This window comes from Bos mutus, chromosome 5 (genome assembly GCF_027580195.1).
Source record: "Bos mutus isolate GX-2022 chromosome 5, NWIPB_WYAK_1.1, whole genome shotgun sequence".
Classification (NCBI taxonomy): domain Eukaryota; kingdom Metazoa; phylum Chordata; class Mammalia; order Artiodactyla; family Bovidae; genus Bos; species Bos mutus.
In genome coordinates, this window is record NC_091621.1 from 31,811,255 (window position 1) to 31,831,569 (window position 20,315).

A 20,315-nucleotide genomic window follows, 5' to 3' on the forward strand; every position below is an offset into this window, starting at 1 on the left:
AAGTAACTTGAACACAGGCCTGTCAGGCTTCAAAGTCCAGGCCCCTTCATGAGTCAAGTTAGTTTTATAATGGTTCAGTTTCGTCACCTACATGAAAGCTTTGTGTAAATTTTTATGACTTTTAAAAAATTTAAGTTTATTACCTGCTACTTTATACAATGTTATGGTTGTAAAGTCGGAGAAGGCAATGGCACCCCACTCCAGTACTCTTGCCTGGAAAATCCCATGGACGGAGGAGCCTGGTAGGCTACAGTCCATGGGGTCGCTAAGAGTCGGACAAGACTGAGCGACTTCACTTTCACTTTTCACTTTCATGCATTGGAGAAGGAAATGGCAACCCACTCCAGTGTTCTTGCCTGGAGAATCCCAGGGACGGGGGAGCCTGGTGGGCTGTCTATGGGGTCTCACAGAGTCGGACACGACTGAAGCGACTTAGTAGCAGCAGCATAGTTGTAAAGTGACTTGAAATTAAGAATAAAAATTTCTCTTAAAAGTATGAAACTATATAAGGAACTTTGATATGTTTATATTTGTGTAATTACTGATTTCTAAGAAGTTGTTGATATATCTTTATTTTTAGATATAGGATCCACCCTGGCAAGGATGGTGCTCAGATATCAGATGAAAAGTTCTGTGGAGGAAGAAGCTGGCTCAGGCAGCAATGGGAATTTTTCTGAAGAAATGGTTGATAAATTTGATGAATGGACTTTCGTTCCTGAGTCTTACGTTGACAGTGTGTTTGGTCAAAGTGATGACCTGGATAGTGAAGGTGACTCTTTCAAAACAATTGTTCCCTTTATGCTCAAATATATATATATATATACACACACTCTGGCATGGAACAATGGAAACTGAGACAAAAACCTGATTTACTTCATTTAGAAAAACTTGAGGAAAACTCTATTCACTACTTAATGCTTACTGTTTCTTAACCATTAGTTGAGGCAATGAAGAAAATATATCTCTGCACTTTTTAAGTGTTATTGTACTCCCCCAAATCAGTGAATGGTGGCTATTGCAGTGAAAACACTGCCTCAGACTTGAATTGGATTTCATATCCCATCACTGCCTAGAACCTTTTGTGGTTTGTGTAAACCTGTTACCCTCATTAAAGGCAGTGTTGCTAACCTTCCAGGATTATTTATAGGAATTTGGAAAAATGTATGTGAAGTGTCTGAGAGAGTGCTTGCGAATAGGAAGTATATTATAACTATTTTTATGTTTATTAGAATTAAAAATAATATTTTAATAACTCATGAGATGAAAAATTGACATGGTGAGCTATTAATGGCAGTGATTAATGCTGACATTTAACATAATGCAGTTTGGTAAAATTGGGGTGAGGTGATTTTTTAAAAATATTATGATTAGTATGATTGAAAACTTTGGGTCATAGAATAAGTATATCTGAGAAGGCGATAAGTAAGGATTATTCCAAAAATTTCATGTCTCAAGTATTTTTAGAAACTAACTTTATTGAGACATAATTAGCATACAGTAAAATATGCACATTTTAAGTGTATGTTTTCATTTATATATTCATGTACTCATCACCACTGTTAAGTTATGCAACATTTCTGTCATCCGAATAAGTCCCTTTACATGCCTCTTCACAAAAAACCTGCCCCCTACTGCTGGTCTGCTATCTGTCACAGTATACTAAATTAGTATTTTCTCAACTTTCATATAAATGGTATATCTATTTATCTCTGGCTGTTTTCTGAAGTGGTTATACCATGTTATACTCCCATCAGCAATATATGAAAATTCTAGCTTCTCTAAATGTTCATCACACTATAGCATTTAGTATTGTATGTCAGTTTAACTTTAGCCATTTTACTGAGGGTGTAGTCCTAGCACATTTGGGCTTAATTTTCATTTCCCTGGAAACTACTGATATTGAGATTATTTTCATGTTCTTATTGACCATTCATATATTTTCTTTGCAAAGTGTCTGTTCAGATCATTGTTAATTTTTTATTGTGTTATTGTCTTATTATGTTATTATAAGAGTTCTTTATATATTGTTAACAGAAGTCCTTTGACAGATATATGAATATTTTCTATCAGTTATAGCTTGTCTTTTTTATTTTATTGATATTTTTCAAAGAGCAAAATTGTTAAATTTTAAAAAGTGCAGTTTCAGTTTTTTCTTTTTTGATTTGTGTTGTTTTTATATCATTTAAGATATCTTTTCCTATCTCAAATGTGTGAATATTTTCTCCTGTGTTTTCTTATAGAAGTATGAAAATCTTAGCTTTTACCTTTAGGTCTATAATCCATTTTAAGTTAATTTTGGTATATAGTATTAGTGAAGAATTGATGTTTACTTTTTTCCACATAGATATTCAGTTGTTTTAACATAATTTGTTGAATATACTTTATTTCCTTGTTGAGTTAGTGGCATGTTTGTCTAATTTAATTGACCATATAGATGTTGTTCTATTTTTGCATTCTTTATGCTGTGCAATTGATTTAGATCATTATTCAAAGCCATACTCTCTTGACTACTTTAGCTTAATAGGAGGTCTTGAAATCTGGTAGTATAAGTTCTCTGGTGGTATTCTTTTTGAAAATTGTTCTTATTATACTAGTTTTTTTGCATTTCCATATATTACATTTTGAATCAATTAATTTTATGCTGGGATTTTTATTAGAATTAAATCTACATTTAATATAAAATTAATGTATAAATACTATATTATTGTTATATAATACAGAATTAGCATCAATAAAATTGCTTTAGATTAAATCTATAAATAAACGAGAGAACTGATATTTTAATGAGCCTTCTGAGATATAAATGTAGTATTTATTTCTGTTTATTTGTATTTAAATTTCTCCCTCCAGTGTTTTGTATTACATGTTTTTTGATGCTATTGTAAATAGTATTGTTTTTAAATTCATTTCCAATAATTCATTCACTGCTGGTTTACAGAAATGTGGTTGATTTCTTCAAACATTAATGTATTATATGGCCTTGCAAAACTCATGAGTTCTAACAGCTTTTTGTTGACTGCATAGATTTTTTTCTATGTTCACAATAATGACATTTGCTAAAAAAGATTTATTTCTTCCATTCTAATCTGTCTTTTAAAATGTTTCCATGTCCTGTTGCACTGGCTAGCATCTTTAGTATTATGTTGAATAGAAGTGGTAAGAGTAGGCATTGTTCCCTGGTTTCCAAACTTAGAGGGAAGGCATTCAGTGTCTCATTATTAAGTATGATGTTATCATTTTTTTTTTAATAGATACTCTTCATCAAGTTGAGGAAAATTTCTAGTAATAATTTGCTGAGACTTTTTATCATAATGGGTGCTGGAAAATGCTTTTCTACATCTGTTGCAATGGGCATATTTTCTCCCTGTATTCTGTTATTTAGTTTATTACCATGATTTTCTCATGTTAAAACAAATTTGTTTTTCTGGGATACATCTCACTTGGTTATGGTGTATTTTTCTTTTAAAATATTATTTGATTTTCTAAAATTTCATTAAGGATATAGCGTCTGTGAAAGATATTGGTCTGTAGTTTTGTTTCCTTGTAACTATGAGAGTAATGCTAGCTTCTTGAAATGAATTGAAAATTGCTCCTGACTCCACTGTTTTCTGAAAGGTTTTTTATAGGAGAGGTCTAATTTTTGAATGTTTAGTAGAATTCATTAGTAAAGCCTTGTATGTTAGGAATATATTTTTGGTGTGGAGGGGGAATATTTTTAATTATAAAAGTAATCAATTTATGGTTCTTTTGATATTCTATTATTTCTTTTGTCAGTTTTTATAATTTGAAACTTTCAAGAAATCTGTCCTCTTTATATGTTATCAGTTTGTTTAATGATATTTATAATAATTCTCTTCTTATCCTGTTAATGCTTATATGATCATTACTGATATCTGATCTTTAATTCTTGACATTGATAGTTTTTGTCTTTCTTTTTTTCCCTTTTTCAGTCTCACTTAAGATTTATCAATTTTATTGATCTTTTTCAAAGAATCAGGTTTTTGCTTCATTTTCCTTTCTGTCCATGAGTCTGCCCTGGAACTCTCATCTAAATTAATCTCCATGAACACTGATCTCCATTTTCTCATCTCAGGAAAGCTACTGGGCTTTGTTTAAATTCCTTTTCACTTCCCATAGCCCTTAAATTGCCTACAGGCAGGAAGCTAGGGTGCCTGAAAGGTTCACATCATTTGTTTTCATTCTTTCAGGGATTACACAGTCCTCCACTGTCTGCAGCCCAATATCTGTGTGTGTGTGTGTGGTCAGTCACTCAGTTGTATCCGACTCTGTGACCCTATGGACTGTAGCCCACCAGGCTCCTCTGTCTGTGGAATTTTCCAGACAAGAATACTGGAATGGGTTGCCATTTCCTACTCCAGGGGACTGAACCCCTGTCTTTTGCATCTCCTGCATTGGCAGGCACCACCTGGGGAGCCCAGAGGAAGTTTGGTCAAGGAACCATAGGCATCCAGCTGATTCTAGAACACTTCTAAGTTAGCCTGTTGTTTAGTAGCTAAGTTGTGTCTCGTTCTTTTGTGACCCCATGGACTGTAGCCCACCAGGCTCCTTTGTCCATGGGATTTCCTTGGCAATAATACTGAAGTAGGTTGCCATTCCCTTCTTCAGGGGATCTTCCCAACCCAGGGATCAAACCCACGTCTCCTGCTTTGGCAGGCAGATTCTTTACCACTGAGCTACTGGGAAGCCCATGTCTGAAACCAATTATTTTTTAAAAATTGCCCAACTTTCTAGTTATTTGTTGTGGGGAAGTTAAGTTCAGTGTTTGTTATATCATCAGGGCTGAAAGAAGAATTCTCTTTAAGTGTTTTTAAATAAAGGATAATATCGGAAATGCAACTGCAAAAATGACTTGATTTTTGGTTAGGTAAATTTTACAATTTGTTTTGACACAGTTTTTATGCTTCAAAGATAAAGAGTGATAGAATTTAAAATAGTGTGGTTCTCAAAAGTGGCTCTACATTATTTATCCTTAAAATATAACTTGCTAGCATTGATCCTTATTTTCTTGAAAGTCCATAATTTTAAAAGCAATTCTCACCTCTCTCTCAAAACAATACTACCAGCTAAATTCATTGTATTTATTTAATGCCATTTCATAAATTAAACTACACAATATGTAATTAAATAAAAATGTACATAAACTTGCTGAGTGTTAAAGTGTGATTTCAATATTTAAAACAAGATTTGAAAATTTTGTAAGAAAAATTCAGAGAAACAGAAAAGAATAACACTGATCAGATTTATGTATAAACTTTCTCTGCTTCCAGGTATTAATTTTAGCACTTGTAACTATACTACTTTTTTTTTTCTTGGCTTTTTCCTGCCATACTGTGAGCTCACTTAAGGATTAAGTAGATTACTTTTCCTGTTTATCTTTTTCCTGCACTTACTCAGCTTCTAGTCTTGTGACAGCCATTCAAAAAATAGTTGTGGATGAAAAAAATGTTGAATTTGAAAATGAAAAGCCAGCATAGTTCATTTTTTCTACTTTAAAGATGTTACAAAAGGAATTGGGTAAATTCCATTCATGAAAATGTGCTTAAAAATGTTTTGTGGTTGAACTATAATGCTAAAATCTTATGATTAGGTCAGCATTTTTACTTGCCTTTATGTTATTATTTAAAAATAGGAAGTGAAGGCTCATTTCTTGTGAAAACAAAATCAAATTCAATTAGCGTAGGAGAATTTTACCGAGATCCTGCCTTGCAGCGTTGCTCACCAAATTTGCAAAGACATTCCAGTTCATTGGTAAGTTATATTGTACAAACTGTAGTTAAATATTGTATATCTTGTTTGACATTCTTTTAATAACTGAAATTGTGTGTCAAAGCTAGATACAGAAATTCCCTAATGTGTGAAAGTGCTCTCTCTCTGTATGTATATGAAAGTGAAAGTTGCTCAGTCGTGTCCAATTCTTTGCGATCCCATGGACTATACAGTCCATGGAATTCTCCAGGCCAGAATACTGGATTGGGTAGCCTTTCTCTTTTCCAGGGGATCTTCCCAACCCAGGTATTGAACCCAGGTCTCTCTCATATTGCAGGCAGATTCTTTACCAGCTGAGCCACTACATACATACATACATATATACATATACATATATATGTGTATATATATATATACACACACACACGTACACATGCACACATGCGTGTGTGTCTGCGTACATGCGTGCATATGCTATTTTGAATTTACGTTTGTAGACTTTTGAGCATGTCTGGGGCATATATGTGCTCTGTGCACTTTGAAATAGTTATATTCTTTTTTCTTTGTAGAGCACCATGTCTGTGGAGCACAGGCTAGGTCTGTGTCGTATGGTGTGGCTTAGTTGCATGAATACTTTAGCTATTAATAATAATCTTACAGTGGTAGTGGCTTAGTTGCTAAATTGTGTTCGAGTCTTGCACCCCTATGGACTGTAACCTGCCTGGCTCCACTGTCCATGAAATTTCCCAGGCAAGAATATTAGAGTGGGTTTCCATTCCTTTCTCCAAGGGATCTTCCCGACCCAGGGATTGAACCAGGGTCTCCTGCATTGCAGGAGGATTCTTTACCAACTGAGCCACAAGGGAAGCCCAGTAATCTTCTAGTGACTCCTAAAGAAATCAGCTAGGAAAATGTTCTCTTTGTTCTAAACAGTGATGGTAATTTTATTATAAATGTTTATTTGTTTAATAGGGACCCATTTTTGATCATGAAGATTTAATAAAGAGAAAAAGAAAAATATTTTCATCAGATGATTCACTCAGTAAGTAGTTGAAAGTAATCATAAGTAAATAGATATTTTGAGCAGAATATACCACTTTGTGAATTTCCTCTGATTATTCAAATTTTCTTGGTACCAATTTCATCATACATAACCTTCAAATTTTATTTACCTGGTGATTCTCTGGAAATCATTCTGTAGAAAAATGAAAGTGACAATGAAGTCGCTCAGTTGTGTCCGACTCTTTGTGACCCCATGAACTGTAGCCTACCAGGCTCCACTGTCTATGGGATTTTCCAGGCAAGAATACTAGAGTGGGTTGCCATTTCCTTCTCCAGGAGATCTTCCCAACCCAGGAATTGAACCTGGGTCTCCCGCATTGTAGGCAGATGCTTCACCATCTGAGCCACCAGGGAACACAACTATAAATTTAAAATTTAAGCTTTTATGATGTTATGTCAGACACTTTTTATCCTTGCTGCTGTTTTCCTAAAGTGTAAATAATACCCTCCAGCAGTGCCACTCTTAATGTTCTTCTCTAGGTCTCTTGTTTTTATACTACTTAAACTACCTGATTTAATATTTATTATTTACTTTCATGTCTGACATTGGAATAAAAGTCTCATTTTGGAATAGAAAAACAGTGACACTGGTAGATGATCAATAAGCATTTGCTGAGTAAAGTTAAATGACTTGTTTATATCTCCATTGTTTGTTTTTGACAAAAGGAGCATCAAAATTCCAGTCCCATATGAAGCATTCAGAGAGCATGTCTTCCCTGCCTTCTGAGAGAGAATATATTACATCATTAGACCTTTCAGCAAATGAACTAAAAGATGTTGATGCCCTGAGCCAGAACTCCTGTATAAGTGGTCATTTGGAGCATCTTGAAAAGCTGGAGCTTCACCAGAATGCACTCACAAGTTTTCCACAACAACTATGTGAAGTAAATTTAATTTATCCTTATCATTTTCAGGATATTTCAAGAGCATCTACTTTTGTATCTAAGTTGTATGCTTAAATCTTTAAAAAGAAGGTTCTACTTTTGTGTCATTGGACGGTAATTCCTCCATTGTTCTGGTTGTCACACAAGTATCTTAGTTTATGTGATCTTTCTGATGCATCTTTGGGGGTAGACAGTGGAAATGGAAATCTGATTTAAAAGGAATTCTAGGTTCTGTCCTGATGATTCATGGTATGTATTAAAGTCTGGCAAGGTTGCATGTTGATTATGCTTCAAATTATTTAATTCTAGTAAGACAACTTAAACTGTTTAAATTCAATTAGATCTGGTATGATGGTCCTGACTTTCTTCAGCTACCAACTGTATGACAATAAGAACATATCACTTCGACTGCTCTAGGCCCTCATTTTCTTGTCTGCAAAACAAAGAGGCTCAACTAAACTACCCACAAGGCATTAATCAAGTCTTAAAATTATATGCTCCTTAAAAATTGATTTTTATGCTCAAAATTCCTATTTTATAGCAATTAAATTTTAAAGTAATCTGCCGATAGGGTAGTCCTCTGACTACTTACTTTGTTCATCATTTTTATGTACTATAGATTAGAATTCAAAGATATGCTTACAAATTAAAATGATCATACTGCCTTTTAAATTATTAAATGAATTCTTAGGTTGAACTGCAAAGTTTGATAAAGAATTATATGTTTTAAAAAAACTAATTTTGTTGCAAATACATTTTCCCTTTTTCTAACTTATAAAATTTACCATAATTTTGACACTTTAAAAGCAGAATTGTATGATTTTTAAATATATTTAAGTGATATCTTTCCCTTAAAGTTTGTGTATCTTAAGAGAGAGAAGAAAGAAAGGTGATCCCTACCCCTACCATGATGTCTAAAATATGGTCCCTCTCTATCCTCCTTTTACCTGACTAAATCTTCCAAGTTACAGGGGCCCATGTTAGATTCAATCTCCAGGCTAGGTTGGATTTCCATGGCACCCAGTCTTTTTCCTCCAATGCTCACACTATAAATTTGAATCTAAAGTATATTGTCCTCACTAAATTATAAACTCCTTGAGAACAGAAAATGTTTCAGCCTGTTCATGTCTACCCTTGGTGCCTAGTAAGTATAGTAGAGGCTGTATAGATGATTACTGAAAGTAATTTGTGAAGACACTAATGACTGTCACTTAGCTGACTGTCAATAAATGTTTACTAAAGAGTAAGTAAAGGAATCTAGAGTTTAGCCCAGCTAAAACAAAGAAAATATGAAGAGAACATGGCATTATATATTTATATATAAATATATCATATAAATAATTTATGTTATTTACATATTATAAATAATATTTATATTATACATTAGGACATTCAAAGATTCTGTAGTCAGCAAAACAAGACCTGGAGCTGACTGTAGCTCAGATCATGAACTCCATATTGCAGAATTCAAACTTAAATTGAAGAAAGTAGGGAAAACCACTAGGCCATTCAGGTATGACCTAAATCAAATTCCTTACGATTATACAGTGGAAGTGACAGACAGATTCAAGGGATTAGATCTGATAGACAGAATGCCTGAAGAAATATTGATGGAGGTTCATAACATTGTATGAACCAAAGCCATCCCCAAGAAGAAATGCAAAAAGGCAAAAGCGTTGTCTGAGGAGGCCTTACAAATAACTGAGAAAAGAAGAGAAGCAAAAAGCAAAGGAGAAAACAAAAGATATACCCATCTGAATGCAGAGTTCCAAAGAATGGCAAGGAGAGATAAGAAAGCCTTCCTCAATGAACAATGCAAAGAAATAGAGGAAAACAATAGAATGGGAAAGACTAGAGATCTCTTCAAGAAAATTAGAGATACCAAGGGAACAATCATGCAAAGCTGGGCTCAATAAAGGACAGAAATGGTAGGGACCTAACAGAAGCAGAAGATATTAAGAAGAGGTGGCAGGAATACACAGAAGAACTATACAAAAAAGATCTTAATGACCTGGACAAGCATGATGGTGTGATCATTCACCTAGAGCCAAACATGCTGGAGTGTGAAGTCAAATGGGCCTTAGGAAGAATCACTACAAACAAAGCTACTGAAGGTGATAGAATTCCAGCTGAAGCTATTTCAAATCCTAAAAGATGATGCTGTTAAAGTGCTGCACTCAATATGCCCTCAAATTTGGAAAACTCAGCAGTGGCCACAGGACTGGAAAAGGTGTTTTCATTCCAATCCCAAAGCAGGACAATACCAAAGAATGTTCAAATTACCACACAATTACACTCATTGCACATGCTAGAAAGGTCATACTCAAAATTCTCCAAGCTAGGCTTCAACAGAATATGAACCAAGAACTTTACAGATATACAAACTGGATTTAGAAAAGGCAGAGGAACCAGAGATCAAATTGCCAACATCTGTTGGATCATAGAAAAGCAAGAGAATTCCAGGAAAACATCTACTTCTGCTTCATTGGCTACACTAAAACCTTTGACTGTGTAAATCAGAGCAAACTAGAAAATTAACTTGAAAGAAGAGGTTATAAGATAAAACATGTATTATTACATGACTACTCTATGGTTAACTCTTATTTATATTAAAATGTATTTTTATAATATAAATTTATATATTTATGTATATAAATTATATACTTATAAGTATATAATTACATACTTATATATAATATTATGACCTCTTCTGTCCTTGGGATTCTCCAAGTGAGATTACTGGAGGCCGTGCCATGCCCTCCTCCAGGGAATCTTCCTAACGCAGGGATTGAACCCATGTCTGTTATGTGTCTGCTGCATTGGCAGCAGGTTCTTTACCATTAGTGCCATCTAGAAATCCATAATATAAACATATAATATTTGTATCACATAAATATATATGATATAAATATATAATTATAAACATCATTTATATATAATCAAATAATGTTTATATTTATATAACATTTCACACATTATATATTATATGCTATATAATTTATGATTATAATATGTATTGTATAAATTATAAAATATATATTTATAATCATTAATTATATATAATATATAAAATAACATGTTTTATATTATATATTATCATTTTATAATTATAAGATAGTATTATATAATTGTATATACAGCATGTAATATATATATCATTATATATACTATAAATATGTTATATAATATATATTGTATATAACATATAACTTGTTATATATTTAAAATTCATATATTATGCATAGTTTGTAAAATAATTGTCTATAGTACAAATTTATAAGATTTATATATAATTTATAATATATTTATGATGCCTAAATATATAATTAATATATAAGGATATAATAAATGATAGAGTATAGACATTAGAAATATAACAAATATATAATTATTAGTAATATAATAACTATATAATATATTAAAATAGAAAATAGACTTTTAAAACAAAATATTTCATTTGAAAGAGGGGTTTGTGAAATAACACATGTACTATATACATGACTACTTTATGGTTATATCTTACTTATATTAAAATGTTAAGCAATATGTAAAAGCTAGAGAAAAATATATTCCCAGGATTATGTTGTACTGCTTATTCATTAAGTCATTTGTTCAGGTATTTGTTGGAGCCTATTATTATTCTTCCATTTTACTCATTGCAAGAATAATTTACCACAAAAGCGAATTAAACTCTAAACCTTATTTTGTGAGCCTGCTTTTGACTGTCCACCTTTTAATATTTTTCCTGTCTTTACCCATCTTATAGCAGAGCAGATAGGACTAGTGAGTATACTGAAGTTATCTTGTCGATTGTATTTTCAATTTTTTTGAAAAAGTCTTAATGGTTGTAGTTACCAGAGGTATGGAAGACAGAAACATTAGCTAGATTTTAAGTTTTTCAGATGGTTCATTTAAAAATTTAACAATGTTGTCTTTTCAGACTCTGAAATGTTTAACACATTTGGATCTGCATAGTAATAAATTTACATCGCTTCCCACTTACTTGTTGAAAATGAATTGTATTGCTAACCTTGATGTCTCCCGAAATGACATTGGACCCTCGGTAGTTTTGGACCCTGCTGTGAAGTGTCCGACCTTGAAACAGTTTAACTTGTCGTATAATCAGATATCTTCTCTTCCTGCGAACCTTGGTGATGTGGTAGAGAAATTGGAACAGCTCATTTTAGAAGGGTAAGCATGGAGTTCATTGAAGACAAAAGGGTTGCCTCACACTGAAGTTTCATAAGGTTGACACACGGTGACATTGTTTCCATAGTAATGAGTTTTACATGGTAAAGTGATAAACAACTGAGACAATTCATAATATAGCTTCTATCAGTTGACTTAAATTTTTACAATTAATTTAAAAGTTAATAAATGTGCTTTGATGCTATTTTTTGAAGCTGGTTGACTGTTTTTCTTCAAAGCCTGTGAATTTATGTAATTTAATCCTCACTTTGTCTCTTATGACTAGAAATAAAATATCAGAAATATGTTCCCCTTTGAGCCTGAAGGAACTGAAGATTTTAAACCTTAGTAAAAACCACATTTCATCTTTATCAGAGGACTTCCTTGAGACTTGTCCTAAAGTGGAGATTTTAAGTGCCAAAATGAATTTTCTTGGTAAGTGCTTTTTATGAGACTTCTCTTTCCAGTTATTTTGAGTGTTATATGGGTCAAATGGAACAAATAAAAGTAATCACATGAGCCTCGTATGAGCATTTTAGATGGGGATTTAAAGGTGGTGTTTCAGTTAAATATTATGCTAGAGTTTGAAATATAAAGTTTGCAGGTTGGTGATAAAAAGAAATGAGCTGTCAAGCCGTGAAATGTGGAGGGAACTTAAATGCATATTGCTAAGTTAAGGAAGCCAATCTGAAAAGATGACACACTGTATAATTTTAACTGTATGACATTTTGGGAAAGGCAAAGCTAGCAACCAGAAATTTCCAGGACCTTGGAGTGAGGGAGAGAGTGTTGGCTGTCCATAGAATTCTCCAGGCAAGAATACTGGAGTGGGTAGCTGTTCCCTTCTCCAGGGGCTCCTCCCAACCCAGGGATTGAACCCAGGTCTCCTGCTTTGTGGGTAGATTCTTTACCATCTGAGCCACCAGGGAAACCCAAGTTACTTGAGTGGATGGGCTGTCCCTTCTTCAGGGGAATCTTTCCAACCCAGGAATTGAACCAGAGTCTCCTTGCCTGGAAAAATCCCATGGATGGAGGAGCCTGGTAGGCTGCAGTCCATGGGGTCGCTAAGAGTCAGACACGACTGAGCGACTTCACTTTCACTTTTCACTTTCATGCATTGGAGAAGGAAATGGCAACCCACTCCAGTATTCTTGCCTGGAGAATCCCAGGGACGGGGGAGCCTGGTGGGCTGCCGTCTCTGGGGTCGCACAGAGTCGGACATGACTGAAGCAACTTAGCAGCAGTAGCAGCAGCAGCTCCTACATTGCGGGTGGATTCTTTACCAGCTCAGCTACCAGGGAAGCCCTGTCAAAGAGTAAACTCTATTGGAAACGAAGAGTGAACTCTGTTGTAAACTGTGGACTTTACTTAATAATATTGGCCCATCAGTTATAACAAATATACCAAACTATTCTACTTTAGGGCTTCCCTGGTGGCTCAGATGGTAAAGAATCTGCCTGCAATGTGGGAGACCTGGGCTCAGTCCCTGGGTTTGGGAAGATTCCCTGGAGGAGGGCATGGCAACCCACTGTAGTATTCCTGCCTGGAGAAACCCCATGGGCAGAGGATCCTGGTGGGCTACAGTTCATGGGGTTGCAAAGAGTTGGACACGACTGAGCAACTAAGAACAGCACATTCTATTCTAGGTGTTCATAATGGGGAAAAGATGTATGTGTGTGGGCTGCTGGTGGTGAGGGGAAACGGTAAATATGGGAGAACTTTGTATTTTCCTCTCAATTTTTCTGTAAACCTAAAGCTGCTCTAAAAATTAGTCTAGTTTTTAAATTCTAAAATATTAAAAATTATATTATGCTATTTAACATGCTGTTATTGTCATAGGCTAAATGTCAATATCTAATGAAAAGTGTTAGTCGCTCAGTTGTGTCCAACTCTTTGTGACCTCATGGACTGTAGCCTGCCGGGCTCCTCTGTCCAAGGGATTCTCTAGGCAAAAATACTGGAGTGGGTTGGCATTCCCTCCTCAACCCAGGGGGATCTTCCCAACCTAGGGATTGAACCTGGGTCTCCTGCACTGCAAGCAGATTCTTTCCCACTGAGCCACCAGGGAAGCCCAAGACTGCAGTATCTTGGAGTACAAGTAGTCACTAATCTGTGGTTCTGTGGTTATACTAAAATTTCAATATGGCTGCCTGAGATGGTTGAAGCAGGAATACTGGATTTCCTACTGAAATTTGTTTAACAGTTTTCTGGAGTATATGTGCTATTATTATTTTTTAGGAATCAAATTAATCATTTAGATCATTAATCATTTCAAATTAGTTAGCTTAATGTATATTCATTGAGCTCTTGCTCTGTTCAAAGTATTATAATCATGGACTATATGATTGCCACTTTTGTTAAAAATCCTGGAGTACTCTATGTTCTCTTAGCATGTGAGACAGCCGAGATTTATGTTCACTTTAGCCTGTCTGCAAATTCTAATATTGAGGAACAAAATACTTCTATGGTAATAAATGGGAACTTTCCCCCTATTTTAGCTTCCTTAATGGAGGCCATACATACATACCTTGCCACCCACATGCCTATTCTATACCTGATTTGGTAAAATAATTTTTAATTCTATTAAATAGAATATAGTTTGACTACTTACTTTAAAATATTTTATTTTTATACATTTTTGAGAAACTACTAACAATGAAATCCATATTAATTTACATAAAATTACTTTCCTTCTCTTTCCCTTCCTTTCACCCTCTTGAATATTGACCATGTTCTTACCATGAGCCTGAAACTGGGTATAGAATTATTCACTCATTAATGAGCAAAGCAATTCAGACTCTGTCCTTAAAGAACATGTAGTTAAGTTCAGAAGACAGACAGTAAGTAATGATGGAACAAATGAATGTAATTGTGTATTATGCTAAGTGCTATGATGATAAGTTTCGAGATGCTACGAGGATACCTCAAGGGGATCCGATCTAAATTGTGGAAATACGGAAGTGTCTGTGTTTGTTGCATTTAATTAGATCTAGAAAAAAGAGCATCCGAGGGTCCCTAAAGCTAGCATATGGTCAATATGTCATCTCAGCTGAATCTCACAAAAATCCTATAGGGTGGGACAAGTATGATCTCTGTTTGACTAATTGAGGAAATTGAAGTACTGAGATTTTTGTGTGAAATGTTCAGGAACATAAATTAATTTATTAGTTGTTCCAGGAATCTGCTTTCTTTGCACGACACAAATTTAATAGTTGTAGAAATGGCCTTCTATTTGGAAAAACACCCTATGGAGGTGATAACCTCAGTAGAACCCTAACCATTAAAAATTCCTCTGTGAAATGAAGTTTCAGTTCTTTGATTTTATGAGTCTGTCTCATATAGAATGAGAAAGCTCAAGAATCTCTGAACCCAAAGACTCTTAATTCCTAAGTGGAGAATTACTTCTATTATACTAATTTATTTTGCTACAAATACGTTTGGGAAATAGGTAAGGTATAGCATGTAAGTTTCTGCTTCTTAGGAAGACAGCTTCTAGTAATGTCCTAGAACATTTTGACCCTTGAAGATTTTCTTGATAAAGGATAACCCATATTATTAACCTTGAAAATGCTAAGAAATAATTTCTCAAACCACTTTCACAGAACCACAGATTTTCAGATCGCTAAACAATTTCAGACTTCATCCGATTTAGGTGCACTTTTACAGATGACAAAACAGGCAGTGTGATTTACTTAGTTTTCAAAATTATGTTCCATAGAATTTTATTCCTTGGAGGTACCTTGTTTTAATACTGTATTTCCCTTTGGAAATTCATAAAATACGTTAAAATGTTGACAGCTTTGGTGTGACTTTCCTGGTGGGTCAGACAATAATCTGCCTGTAATGCGGGAGACCTGGGTGTTGACAGCTTTGAGATATTTCACTTTATTTTGCCTAATGTTTCCCCATTCTCTGAAGATCATATGATCAAAGAATACTTTTATTAAGTAACATCCATAATTATTCAATGGACTTTCCTGGTGGCTCAGATGGTAAAGAATCTGCCTGCAGTGCAGGAGACCTGGGTTCGATTCCTGGGTCAGGAAGATATGCCGGAGAAAGGAATGGCAACCCATTCCAGTATTCTTGCGGAAAATGCCATGGACAGAGGAGCCTGGCAGGCTACATTTCATGGGGGTCACAGAGTCAGACACGACTGAGCAACTCTCACTTTCAATTTCATTTTCATAATTATTCCATAGAATATTCTTTATAAGATGGTGTTAAAGAGAATTTTTATATCATGCTGTGGATTAGTAAATTATTCCAAAATGGTTTTTTAAACTTACTTCAGTAATTTGAATTAACATATAATATATATATGGCTTCCCAGGTGTTGCTAGTGGTAAAGAACCCACCTGCCAATGCAGGAGACATAAGAGACATGGGTTCGATCTCTGGGTTGGGAAGATTCCCTGGAGGAGGGCATGGCAACCCACTCCATTATTTTTGCCTGAAGAATTCCAAGGACACAGGAGCCTAGCCGACTACACTCCATAGGATTGCAAAGAGTAGGATACGACGAAAGCTACTTAGCACGCTGCACGCATGGATAGTATATGTCACATTAATATCACACATACTTTGAAATGAATATTCTAACGATTTTTCCTTTGTGCAGACGTTAGAAGAGTTTATATTTAGACACTTGTAGAGCTTTCAAGTTAGAAGATTCTTATAATTATGGTGTATTATTTTAATATTTTGTGGTAGTATTAACTAATTTTAGAAGTAGAACTTTTTATTGTCAGGGTAAGAATGGAAATTAAATTTCATGTCAGATCACTGATAGCTGTCTTAGTGTGGAATCTGGTAGAAATCTAGTTAAAGTGATTAAAATGTCCATTAACTCACCTTTATTTTCTCTTAGCTACTATGCCTTTTTTGCCTTCTTCTATCACAAGCCTAAAATTATCTCAAAACAGATTCACGTGTGTCCCAGAAGCAATTTTACATCTCCCACAGTAAGTTTATTATTTTAATTTTAAAAACCACATGAGCTGAAACAGAACTTTCAGAAACTTGGTTTTAACTTAGACATATAAATGTAACTGATTTCTAAACCTACTAAACTTAATGTTTAAAAATCTATGAATGTTTGATTTTTATTAGACAAAAGACCTAAGTTGTTGTTTGGACTTTTAAACTTTTATTTTAATTTAATGTGTTGTTGCATAGAAACAATTTAAGAGTAATTAATGGTTACATTATTATAATCAAATGAGATTGTACTGGCTGTCACTTTAACTTTTAAAATTTCACTTGCTTTGGGGGTTATGTTGCTAAGACACTGTTAATTTTGAAATTATATTTCAGTTATGTTTGAATGACATTTTTGGTGAAAATTTCTGTAGTTTCAGGTATTTGGGAATATTTTTACTTAATTTCATTAAAAATAAAGTTTCCTGTTAACTGCAAATTCAGATATTAAATGGCTTTCAAAGGTGTTGTCATCTTAAATAACTATTCTACTAGTGTTAAATATTATAAGCAAAATCCATAAAGGTACATGTGCATATATATATATATATATATACACATATACAGGCAAATAATCCTTAGTTATGATTTAACAATGAAAGGTGTGAGACAGATATATAGTAGTCAATTTAAAACTAGCATTAAAATGTGTGGAACACTGTTCTAACTGCCTAACAGTGTGTCATATCTTTAATCTTCCTAATAATTCTATGAAATATCAGTACTTCCTGTTATCATCTCTACTTTAAAATGAGAACACTGTTTCATTAAAAGAGGAAGTAACTTGCCCAAAGTCATAGTTCAAACCACCACACTGGTAGTTTGATTTCAGACTCTTAATTCTGACATACAAGCACCTATAGAATATAGATGGTCTTATATTTTAAACATAATGCTTTGCTGAAAATGTGTTTGGAGACCATTTATTTGTAAAAATTGATTAGAGATTAATGTCATAAGGAAGGTTTCTTCCTAGAGAGCTAGAAATTTACACAGTCCTCTGTGCATTCCCAAGGCAAACCATTTAATATCATAGTAATCCAAGTCTATGCCCCAATCAGTAATGCTGAAGAAGCTGAAGTTGAAAGGTTCTATGAAGACCTCCAAGACCTTTTAGAACTAACACCCAAAAAAGATGTCCTTTTCATTATAGGGGACTGGAATGCAAAAGTAGGAAGTCAAGAAACAACTGGGATAACAGGCAAATTTGGCCTTGGAATACAGAATGAAGAAGGGTAAAGGCTAATAGAGTTTTGCCAAGAGAACACATTCGTCATAGCAAACACCCTCTTCCAGCAACACAAGAGAAGATTCTACATATGGACATTCCCAGATGGTCAACACCGAAATCAGATTGATTATATTCTTTGCAGCCAAAGATGGAGAAGCTCTATACAGTCAGCAAAAACAAGACCGGGAGCTGATTGTGGCTCAGATCATGAACTCCTTATTGCCAAATTCAGACTTAAATTGAAGAAAGTAGGGAAAACCACTAGAGCATTTGGGTATGACCTAAATCAAATCCTTTATGATTATACAGTGGAAGTGAGAAATAGATTTAAGGGCCTAGAACTGGTAGAGTGCCTGATGAACTATGGACTGAGGTTCGTGACATTGTACAGGAGACAGGGATCAAGACCATCCCCATGGAAACGAAATGCAAAAAAGCAAAATAGCTGTCTGGGGAGGCCTTACAAATAGCTGTGAAAAGAAGAGAAGCGAAAAGCAAAGGAGAAAAGGAGAGATATAAGCATCTGAATGCAGAGTTCCAAAGAATAGCAAGGAGAGATAAGAAAGCCTTCCTCAGCGATCAATGCAAAGAAATAGAGGAAACCAACAGAATGGGAAAGACTAGAGATCTCTTCAAGAAAATCAGAGATACCAAGGGAACATTTCATGCAAACGTGGGCTCGATAAAGGACAGAAATGGTATGGACCTAACAGAAGCAGAAGATATTAAGAAGAGATGGCAAGAATACACAGAAGAACTGTACAAAAAATTATCTTCACGACCAAGATAATCATGATGGTGTGATCACTCACCTAGAGCCAGACATCCTGGAATGTGAAGTCAAGTGGGCCATAGAAAGCATTACTATGAACAAAGCTAGTGGAGATGACGGAATTTCAGTTGAGCTATTTCAAATCCTGAAAGATGATGCCGTAAAAGTGCTGCACTCAACATGCCAGCAAATTTGAAAAACTCAGCAGTGGCCACAGGACTGGAAAAGGTCAGTTTTCATTCCAATCCCAAAGAAAGGCAATGCCAAAGAATGCGCTAACTACTGCACAGTTGCACTCATCTCCCACGCTAGTAAAGTAATGCTCAAAATTCTCTAAGCCAGGCTTCAGCAATACGTGAACTGTGAACTTCCAGATGTTCAAGCTGGTATTAGAAAAGGCAAAGGAACCAGAGATCAAATTGCCAACATCCACTGGATCATCGAAAAAGCAAGAGTTCCAGAAAAACATCTACTTCTTCTTTATTGACTATGCCAAAGCCTTTGACTGTGTGGATCACAATAAACTGTGGAAAATTCTGAAAGAGATGGGAATACCAGACCACCTGACCTTCCTCTTGAGAAAACTGTATGCAGGTCAGGAAGCAAAAGTTAGAACTGGACATGGAACAACAGACTGGTTCCAAATAGGAAAAGGAGTACGTCAAGGCTGTATATTGTCACCCTGCTTATTTAACTTATATGTAGAATACATCATTAGAAACCCTGGGCTGGAAAAAGCACAAGCTAGAATCAAGACTGTGGGAGAAATATCAATAACCTCTGATATGCTGATGACAACACCTTTATGGCAGAAAGTGAAGAGGAACTAAAAAGCCTCTTGATGAAAGTGAAAGTGGAGAGTGAAAAAATTGGCTTAAAGCTCAACATTCAGAAAACGAAGATAATGGCATCTGGTCTCATCACTTCAGGGGAAATAGACGGGGAAACAGTGGAAACAGTGTCAGACTTTATCTTTTTGGGGCTCCAAAATCACTGCAGATGGTGACTGCAGCCATGAAATTAAAAGACGCTTACTCCTTGGAAGGAAAGTTATGACCAACCTAGATAGCATATTCAAAAGCAGAGACATTACTTTGCCAACAAAGGTTCATCTAGTGAAGGCTATGGTTTTTTCCAGTAGTCATGTATGGATGTGAGAGTTGGACTGTGAAGAAAGCTGAGCACTGAAGAATTGATGCTTTTGAACTGTGGTGTTGGAGAAGACTCTTGAGAGTCCCTTGGACTGCAAGGAGATCCAACCAGTCCATTCTAAAGGAAATCAGTCCTGGGTGTTCTTTGGAAGTACTGATGCTAAAGCTGAAACTCCAATACTTTGGCCACCTCATGCGAAGAGTTGACTCATTGGAAAAAACTCTGATGCTGAGGGGGATTGGGGGCAGGAGAAGGAGATGACAGAGGATGAGATGACTGGATGGCATCACTGACTTGATGGATGTGAGTTTGAGTGAAC

General features: G+C 35.0%; 1 protein-coding gene across 3 annotated transcripts in view; it reads left to right on the forward strand.

Annotated features, from left to right (window-relative positions):
* Positions 1-20,315, forward strand: part of LRRK2 (leucine rich repeat kinase 2) — a 210,429-nt gene that overhangs the window by 80,305 nt on the left and 109,809 nt on the right. For all 3 annotated transcript variants that reach the window (XM_070370619.1, XM_070370618.1, XM_070370620.1), the window contains 7 exons: positions 581-769; positions 5,651-5,769; positions 6,700-6,769; positions 7,456-7,673; positions 11,614-11,864; positions 12,148-12,296; positions 16,732-16,825. In XM_070370619.1, the coding sequence (XP_070226720.1) occupies positions 581-769; positions 5,651-5,769; positions 6,700-6,769; positions 7,456-7,673; positions 11,614-11,864; positions 12,148-12,296; positions 16,732-16,825 (1,090 nt within the window). The remainder of the gene's footprint in view (positions 1-580; positions 770-5,650; positions 5,770-6,699; positions 6,770-7,455; positions 7,674-11,613; positions 11,865-12,147; positions 12,297-16,731; positions 16,826-20,315) is intronic.